This window comes from Nicotiana tabacum, chromosome 20, assembly GCF_000715075.1.
Source record: "Nicotiana tabacum cultivar K326 chromosome 20, ASM71507v2, whole genome shotgun sequence".
Lineage (NCBI taxonomy): Eukaryota > Viridiplantae > Streptophyta > Magnoliopsida > Solanales > Solanaceae > Nicotiana > Nicotiana tabacum.
Window position 1 is genome coordinate 63,910,348 of NC_134099.1, and position 10,293 is coordinate 63,920,640.

Consider the following 10,293-nt stretch of genomic DNA (forward strand, 5'->3'; position numbering starts at 1 on the left):
TCCCTACAATTACTTAATTCATGGTGACTGTCGGCATTCCTCGATTCCCCAAGTATAATATCCTGATCCCCTTCTTCACTTAGAAGTTTATGAAAGTAGGTTTGCCACCTCCTCTTAATCTGGTCATCTCCCATCAGAACTTTGTCGTCATCATCTTTTATGCACCTCACTTGGTCCAGATCCCGAGTTGTCCTCTCTCTCGCCTTAGCGAGTCGGAATAACTTCTTCTCCCCACCTTTGTTCCTTAGTTCCTCATACAGACGAGCAAAAGCTGTCGTCTTAGCCTCCGTCACTGCCATCTTTGCCTCCTTCCTAGCTACCTTATACCTTTGACCGTTCTCTCTCTTCTCCTCCTCGTTATTGCTCCCTACTAACCGCAGGTAAGCCGCCTTCTTTGCTTCCACTTTACCTTGGACAACTGCATTCCACCACCAATCTCCTTTGTGGCCACCATTGTGGCCTGTAGATATCCCTAACACCTCTCTCGCCGCCTTTCTTATACAGTCCGCCGTCGTCGACCACATTGTGTTTGCGTCCCCACTACTTCTCCAAGCTCCCATTGCCGATAACCTTCCTTCCAACTCCTTAGCTTTATCCTTAGTTAAGGCGCCCCACCTAATCCTGGGGCGTCCTTGTACTGACCTCTTCTTCCTCCTTATCCTAATACAAATGTCCATCACCAAAAGCCTATGCTGCGTTGAGAGGGTCTCACCTGGGATAACCTTGCAGTCCTCGCACAACCTTCTGTCGCATCTCCTGAGGAGGAGATAGTCAATCTGAGTCTTCGCCACCGAACTTTGGTAAGTAATCAAATGTTCATCCCGCTTCGTAAAACTTGAGTTCGCAATGACTAGATCGAAAGCCTTGGCAAAGCCCAACAGCGAAATGCCCCCTCCGTTCCGCTCCCCGAAACCAAAGTCGTCATGCACCGTTCTTCCAAGATTATATATGCCTAATATTTTCACCTAATAGGGGTACTTAACAACCTAATTTTGTGACTGATGGACATTCCTCCCGCAGAGAAACTAGAGGTCAATTTCCTCTCTTAATTGGAGATATACATTTTCAACTTCCAAAGATATGGAAACTGATGACTGGTCAAGATGTTACAGGCTTTGCAACTCGAAATCTCGATAATTATGCCATTTTTGGTATCTCTGGTGACCTGTCAGCACCGGCCTAAGTCGACGTGCAGATGTGCATTGAGAACAGCAGCATCCCCTTAGGTCTTTCACGCAGCCTTCGCAGCATCTGAATAAAACCAATCAAGTATTAGAACGAATATAACTACACACTTTATTTCGATGTACTGCTTATACAACTGACACAAAGCACATAGTAATATAGGAGCAACCTCCGCGGGAGGAAAGCACGTAGAAAAGTTTTATCTTAAGGATCCTTGGCTAGAGACGTCAAGTTCTTTCTCCTACTTGGAGGAAAGTTGATACAAATAGGTAATTTAAGTCATGTAAGTCTTTCGCCCAAAATGTCTCTCGTTAGCTGAATTTTGGAAGGAAAACAAATCATATACCAACCCCACAGGCTTGATGAGGCAAATATATGTGATTAAAGTAGCATCCATCCATATATTTATTTGGTGAAATGGTTAGTCTTACAGGAAAAGTAAGTTGCAGTCGAGGTTTGCACAATTGCGGTGCCTCAGCTCACAGACTTGTGAACCACAGATGTAGCATTTGGCAAACGAGTTATCCAGGGGGGCCTCTAGCTTTGTGCTTGCTTCCATCTCCACTTCAGGCTTGTAAGTAGAAGGTGGCAGAGAAAGACGGGCATCAAATACAAACAGATTTCCAACCCAACCTACAGAACCTTCTCTCTCAAGATAATGAGAAGCGCCCCCCTTCAAGGTGTACAATCGTTTAAAACCTTGCTTTCTGTTGTGAAAACAAAATAAGTTGTCAGCTGTGAACTCACACAACATTTTCACGTAAGACACTAAGGTAAAACTGAACAGAGTGCAAAGCATTAATTAAGATCCCAATTCTAGTGATGGTGCAATCACATGCACCTGAATATTGAGATAAAATAATTTATGTTGTGCAACTGAATAACAATATGATAGCTGGCGAAGTTTAGGCACATACTCCTCAAACCTAATCTTCGTTTCCAGAACCATATGACAGTAGTGTTTAGTCCAACAGAATTTATAAATTGCATTTGAGAGATCCTATTGATGTTGGCTACTGAAGAAACTTATTTACTAATGCAATTTCCTACAGGTAAAAGCTTGAATAATCTCCACGTATGCATGCGTCAGAGCAGCCTGATTCATAAATTGATTTCCAATGAGGGTTATGTAGCTCATTTAGCCAACAGGTGATCTTTGTAGAAGAGCAGTATGAAAAGTACAAACACCAGCAGAAGTAGCTATTCTCACCCCTCAACAGTATGACTTGGGGGAGAAATTATTGGAAGATAATTGCTTTGTGGAGGGTTGATGACAACAAATTCTATATTCGAAGTACTTTATAACCTGGAAAGCCGAAAAGGGGATATTCTTATGGTATCTCTTAAGAGAATGCTCAAAGTTCCAATATCTCACACATATATGCTATAGCACTTAAGTAAATGATAAGTACATGATAGAACATAAACGCATACAAAAAGAACACACAGCTTACCGTAGTATAGCAGAATATACATCACAGCGGATACCTCCAGTGCAGTACATCAATATATCAGTTCTCTCCTTATCAACAGCTGCTAATGGATCTGAAGCAATCACCTGCAGAACAGGATGGCAAGATATTAGTTATATCTACAGACAAAAGCACATTCCAGGATATTGTCTTGTGCACGAGGTGACAGTCTTTAAGTTCTATATTAAGCATACAGAGGACATACAACCAAGGAAAATAGCAGCATGCAGCAGTGCAACTATGAACGAGAATACAACGGAAACAAATATCAGGATATTATGGAAGCAAGGACCAGATTTCACATCATCCCAATAGGTTAATTCTAGCCAGATACATTAATCATTAATGAAGAGAAGAAACAAGAGAAGCGCTGAGAAGGGAAGTGTTCTCCTGCATTATACTATGATCGACATGCAAAACCAATACTTACAGCTTTTGGTCAAGTAATGGGATCAGAAAGAAAGCAAGCACTTCAATTTATGTAAAAAGTAACAAAAAATTAAATTTCCTAGCATTTGCTTGGACAACAAGACAGAAATTGGATAATAAATTGCTAAAACCTCTGAGTCAGATTGCCCAAATGAAGTGGACCGAAAACAATCAACATCCGGTCGCTGAGCGCCTTGAAAATGCCCAACATCCCATTCATAACCTTCCGGAAAATCAAACTAGAATCTATTAGCACAAAAGGCACTTGAAATATTCAATTATGCAAAAGAAATAGCAAAGACGATAGCTGACTTTTACAGAGAGCATAATAAGATGTTTCACTTTAAGCGGCTTTTTGGTTTATATAAATGACATGGAATGGGACTAGACTGGTCTAATCATAGATTTAAAACGTAGAGCATGAAGCTGTACGGGGACAATTACAAGTGTTAGCATTTAGAATGTTAGAATCACTGTTAAGTGTTGATATTAAGTTAGTTATTGACCAATTAAATATAAGATGTGGATTGTATATCACACATAAATAGGTGTCTTTTATTCCATATTCACACGTCATCAATATATCTCCTCTTCTCTTATTTCTTGCGTGGTATCACAGCTAAACATTGTGATAGAGACTTAAGTAGCTTCCAGATATTCCTCAATGGTGGGATAAAATAATCCCATGAGGGGGCTGGGAATATCTGTACTTCTACAAGAATAACAGTTTTATTTACCTTGAGCAGGGTGAAACTTGAACAACCAGCATCAAGAGTTGGCCACATTGTTTAATCAGGCCAACCCCATATATATGACATCTCCAGAGCGTTCAAAGAAATACCAAAAATGCAGTAACAAGCAACAGAAGAATACTTACCATTTCTCACATCAAGAAGTATACAACTGGGATTGATGTTTTCATGTGATGAATTATTAGTGTTATTTACAGCTTCCAATCTATTCCTCCATTCAGATGGTGCCAAAGGTTCCGCTCTCATCGATGGATCAAGCAAAGGAAGGTGAGAAATCCCTCCTTCCAACTGTTGACAAAATGTTAGAAGTATCAATATAAGCCTTAAAAACCAGAGAAAAGATATATTAATGTATACATTGGTCCTCTATAAATGGATAAATTTTCCTCGAGTCCCAAGCTATAGTTAAAGGCCCCCTTGAACCTCAGAAAAGCACTACTTATGCAGATGCTTTTCTATAAGGAAATCATAAGCCTACTGTCAATAGGAGCTACTTATGCAGATGCTAGGACGTGCCCATATGAACCATCAATCCCAACTTCTTTTTAAATATCTTTGCTGACCTTCAAGTTTCATTTAACATCTAAGATTTCCCCAAATTAAGAAAGATGAGGTAATTTGAAAATACAGACCCTATAGGTTTTTATTGTTTCAAGAACATTTGAATTGTTAATTGCTTGTGCAAACCTCTCTAAGAGCAATCTGAAATCAAGTATCTACCTCCTCTATAGTCAATCTTAAATTGAAATCCTTTTCTGAGCTTACCTCTCATAAGATCAGTCTTAAAGTGGGTTATTCTGCTGACACACTTCGACTTTGGTACTGATCATTGATCAATTGATCACTTGAGAAAACAACATCTTGGGAAAGCTAAGCAGAAATACTATATTACTAAGTCCATTACTTCATTTTGCTCTCTTTGATCTATTTCTTTAGCTGGCCGAAGGGTATAAAATAATATGACAGTTTTAAACCAAAAAAAGTTGATCAAATAGTCATATTGTCAGGAAGAAAGAACACAGAAGCTGATGAGTTTGTTGCCTGCCCGCAAGAAGACATAATCCTGGCCAAAGAGGCTGCTATATCAAACAGAACAAAGCGCAAATCTAAACTAATAAGCATGTCCTTACATTATACATAATATGACAATTTCAGTTATTGGGTGGGAGTAATAAAATCAAAATTTAAACTCTATCAATTCACATGTCATGAAGAGAAGATATCCCTTAAGTTACTATCCATGAAGTAGCTGGTGAGCCAGACAAGCAGGCAACAGCATGCAGGAATGAGACAGTGCGAGACTTGCCTGTACAAGAGAGGGCTTATAACGCAACTTCAATCTTGGAAAGGTATGCCCGTTTGATGCTGGCGAGATCTGGACCAGTACATCAGAAAATCTGAGGTCTTCCCGCACCCAATTAACGTAAGCAAGAGCATCTTTTTTTGGTCCACTGTACTGCACCAACAGGAAGTATCAGAAGACAGAATAACTTTGTTTGACTTATAGCTGGCAAGGGGGATTTAGAGTGGCCTGTAGCAACACTGAGCTGGTGATCTAAAGAATTTTCAGTTCAGAACCACAGGAATATGATTTCTTAGGAAAAGATATACTTTGAGGACCATGAGGCGTGCTAATCAATAAGACATTAACCTATCCTTTCTGCGCTCATTTAAGGAAAAAATAAAAGGAAAAAAAGAACTAACTTTTGGGTGGATTGGATAGTAGCTTCCTAATATATTCTAACTTTGCACCTTCTTCTTGCTGATCCAAGCATTCAATTTTACATTTTCTTAACAGGTACGCCCTATCTTGCTTCATATCACTCTTTCTATCCTTAATTGGATGTCTAGCTTTCCTTTTATGTCTGTCCTAAAATTATGTTCACTCTACTCAAAGAAAAGTTCAAAACATATTATACTACACAAATTCCATGGATCCTATTCCAACACTTATCAGCACATCATTTTTCCAACCTTAAAAGAAAAACTCAAAGCCTAATTAATGGGCACCCAAATATTTTTTTTAATAAGTGTGATATCCGGATCAGCTTGCGCACCTCGACTAATTCCACGGGGTACCTACTACCTCCCACCAGTGCGGGTACCGAGTGTCCATCCACTAATGCTTGGACAGATGAGAAGAAATCACCTAGTGTGTTTGCCTCCATTGGAATTTGAACCTGAGACCTCATGGTTCCCAACCCACTTCATTTACCACTATGCCACACCCCGCGTGCAAAATAATAATAATAATAATAATAATAATAATAATAATAATAATAATAATAATAATAATAATAATAATAATAATAATAATAATAATAATAATAATAATAATAATAATAATAATAATAATAATAATAATAATAATAATAATAATAATAATAATAATAATAATAATAATAATAATAATAATAATAATAATAATAATAATAATAATAATAATAATAATAATAATAATAATAATAATAATAATAATAATAATAATAATAATAATAATAATAATAATAACCTCCGCATGTCCCTCCCACCAAGTATTAAACTATGAACGTTTTGAGCTCTCAGCTGAATATTTAATAGAAATACCAAGTAGAACCATGATATTCAAATTTTTGGTTAAACAATAGCAATGCCCAAAGCAGAAAACACAAGGGTAAGAACAGTGAGATAGTAACAAACAGTCCTACCTGTGCATTAATTCCCTGTTGGTTTAAGTATATGCGGCCATGCACATCTCGTCCCTGCATCAAAGAGAAATATCTGTTATAATAATCTGACTGAAAGAGCACTTTAACACATAATCAGGCATTGCACTGATATACATGCAGTAGTATGTTGTACGGAAAACCTATCAACATTTTGGAGCCAAGGAGTTTTACAAAATAATGATCTGAAGTAAAATGATCTCAATTGAAAAGAGCTTGAAATCCAAGCCAGTAATAATTGATAAACTTTGTATGCAGCATAATCCATGACCCCTTAAATTGCTTCTCCGGGTTAAAGAAAGCAACTGTATTCCTTGTTTTGGAATACATGTGGCAAGATCTAGATTCAAAACATCAAATATTTAAAATAAAATATAACATGCAAAGTTAAGTCAAAATCTTCCTCTTCCTCAAGGTGAATGAAACTATAACTATATCCTCCACCAAAATTGGATGACATCTTAAATGAGCACCAAGTCTATCCTCTTTCACCAGTTTTATAGAATTCAAACCAAATAAAATGAAAAGCATATCTTAGAAAAGTCAGGCGGGTTGGAATACTTTCCAATCCAGGTGATGTTAACTGTTAGCACTAAAAACCTCTTATCGTTCGAGAATGCTTGAAACATTCCAAGACTAGAGTATGCAGATTTTATCATTCCTGAACCTGAAACTTATCAACCAGAAATTTGTTGTGAACATTTTAGATGTTTTATGATTCAACTAGGATTTTGCCCATTCTGTACTTCATACAACCATACATATAAATACAATTGATATGTCAAAACCAACTCAAGAGACGAGTGAAAACTTGAGGAGAAGTTTAATAACATATGTTACACTAGATAACTGTTCAAAGTATATCACCCATAAGGTTTTTCTACTATTTATTCTGTTCTTATGTGTTGGCAGCTGAAACTCACGGGGAGATTGAGCATTGAGCATGGTATAATGCAGAGGCATTAGGTATAATATAGAACTACCTACTTCCCTTGTTGGGCACCAAATATTCTGTGTTTCTGCCAGTTTGCGTTGCAGCTCTAAAATAAATGAGTAAAAGTGTTCCTCTTCATTTATTTTAGGTGTTTGTACGAGTCGGTTGATACAACTCAATATTATAGCAGCAAAGGTCCTAGGCTCAAGTAACAAAAATATTATGTGCCCAATAAAAATAAAAAGAATTAGACTCGTACTCAAAGGGTGTAGCCTAGCAGTCAATGAAGTGGGATGAAAAACCACGTAGACCTCCGCTCAACTTCCAGCCAAGGCAAAAAACATGTCTTTATAGGACTTGGGGACGGAGTGCCCCTGTACCTATGTTGGTGGGAGATAGCAGGTACTCTGTGGAGTAGTCTAAGGTATGCACAAGTTGGCCAACATTTTTTTTATAAACGTAAAAAGAATAAGACTCGCAAGTTCAGTGACTTGTTGTAGACCTAAAATGAATTGTCCCACTTTCATAGTTTAAACTTTTAAATGAGACGGTTAACACAATTCAGCTAATGAGCTCACAAAATAGTACTTACTTAGTCATTAGCTCCTAAATTTAGCGCCAAGAGGATTTTAAACTATGTAGCATCTATGGCATGAATTTAAACTGAAGGAGTTGGAGATAATCGGTATTTTGCATACGAAATGCTTAAGAATCATATCAATAAAGGCTCAAACTACATTTGCAAACCAAGTAGGACAGAATCACAGAATAAGAATACACAATTACCTCCATAAAGGAAAGGTGCTTGGTGACCTCCTCTTCGGGGTCCTTAATGAAAACAAAGCGGTAGAAATTTACCACTATAAACTCTTCCTCATCTGGTATTTCTTTTGAGGATAACGCAGCAGTACATACATTTTCTTTGCATTTCCAAGAAGAGAGACTTTTACACTTCAGTTGCCACACAAATGGCAAAATACTGTTCCTATTAGTCCAAGTATTTTTTGGGTTTGGGAGAAAAGCAGTAAGATTTTTGGGGAAAGATGCAGTGGGTTCGTTAGAAGCAAGTATAAATGGCTTCATGACTGTAAACGAGCTCATTGCCCAAATTCACACAAATAACTCAAATTTTTAGCTGTTTTCCTTTAGTATTCAACAACACATTGAAGAGGCTAAGGAATGGAACATTTTATGGATAACATATGAACTGACCAAGAAATTTCTTTTTCTTTTTCTTTTTCCTCTTCTTGAATAATTTCGAAACACTACCTATGATAATGGTAGTAGTGGCCCCTGAGAGTTATAGAAAATGCCGAGGAGTTTTATTTTGTGTGTTGTACAACTTACGCTAGTTATATGAGACTCCTTTTTGTCTCATAAATTTGTGGACCCCAATCTTACACTTTTGGTCTACAGAAATATGGGTCCACAAAACTATGAAACAAAAGAGTTACCTCATACAACTAATGTCAGTTGTATGATACACAAAATAAAAAATTTCGAAAATGCTCCTCCGATTTTGAATTTACGGTTTGATTTTGAATATTATTTTTTTTTTAAAAAAAATTATATCTAGCTCTAATATGTAACCTACTTATTTTTCAAAAGTATCATATAATTTCAATCCTACTGTTGAAACTTGGATTCTAGTCTAACTAAGGGCATAAAACAAACAGAATATGCAGGTCGGTACATTGCAATATAAGCTAGCATTCGCAATTGGGAGGTCCGTGGCTAAAAGATGGAAAAAAGGGGATTTAACTTATTTTACATTATTTTTCAACCTTAGACTTTATTGAAGTAATTTCTTGAGAGCTTTTTCTTCCCAAATTCATTAGTAAGCAACTCTAATTTATCCATCAATTTTCATTACTTTTCCATGAATTTCTTCATCAAATTCATGCATTTCAAGATATAAATTAGGGGTTATTTAGGAATTTCTTAAAATTGAGATTTAGACCTTAAATTTAGGTCAGATTTCGAAACAAATTACATAACCGGGCTCGGGGGTGAATGGATAATCGAGATTTAGTCTGAATCTCAGATTTTCGACCAAGCGGGCACGGGATTGGCTTTTGTTGACTTTTTAAAAAATGATAAAAATTGAACATTTTTTATTCGTGGCTAGTTTTTAAAGCTTGTTTTGAATTGTTTGATCGATAATTGGCTAGATTCAGTTGGTTTGGAGGCTTGTTCAAAAAGAAAATCCACGGTTGAATATTGATTTGATTGTAGAAAGAGGTAAGCGTTGTGGTTAACCTTAACTTGAGGAAATTAGAACGTAATTGGTCGACTTGCTACTTGATTTATGTGTGGGGATGGTGTATATGCAAGGTGACAAGAGTATCTACGTTATCATGGGTTAAGCATGTGGGTTGAGATATTTAGTTGTTTGTCTTCAGTCACTTCATACCTTCATTTATTCCATGCTATTGCATGTCATATACTTTAATTGTTACGTGCCCTTGCTTGTTAAATTTATGTTTTCGTTCTTTACATGCCTTAATTTGCTATATATTTTCATGTATCCATGTCTTTATTTATTGACTGCCTTCCATTGCCTTATGTTTTGTATGATACTAGATAGTCGCTTTTACCCGCCTTATGTCTTTATTTTTTTAATTTCCTTATTGCGTTTTCATTGTGAGATTCGGCGTAGTTGATTGTAGTTTTGTTCATTCATGTTATATAATTGGGATCAGGTTACATACCGCAACGGATATTGAAATGATATGTGGGATCGGGTTTCACACCGCAACGGTATTGATATTGTATTTGGGATCGAGTTGCACACCGCAACGGATATTGATATATTG

The 10,293-nt window shown here is 36.8% G+C and overlaps 1 protein-coding gene across 1 annotated transcript; it reads right to left on the reverse strand.

Annotated features, from left to right (window-relative positions):
- Positions 1–913: 913 nt before the first annotated feature.
- Positions 914–8,748, reverse strand: LOC107817828 (rhodanese-like domain-containing protein 8, chloroplastic). Its single transcript, XM_016643712.2, has 8 exons — positions 8,264–8,748; positions 6,526–6,579; positions 5,145–5,294; positions 3,964–4,126; positions 3,218–3,309; positions 2,640–2,743; positions 1,617–1,892; positions 914–1,251 (listed from the first exon to the last, which is right to left on the reverse strand). Exons 1-8 carry the CDS (start codon positions 8,576–8,578, stop codon positions 1,107–1,109), a joined length of 1,299 nt encoding a protein of 432 aa, XP_016499198.1. The 5' UTR covers positions 8,579–8,748; the 3' UTR covers positions 914–1,106.
- Positions 8,749–10,293: the final 1,545 nt, after the last annotated feature.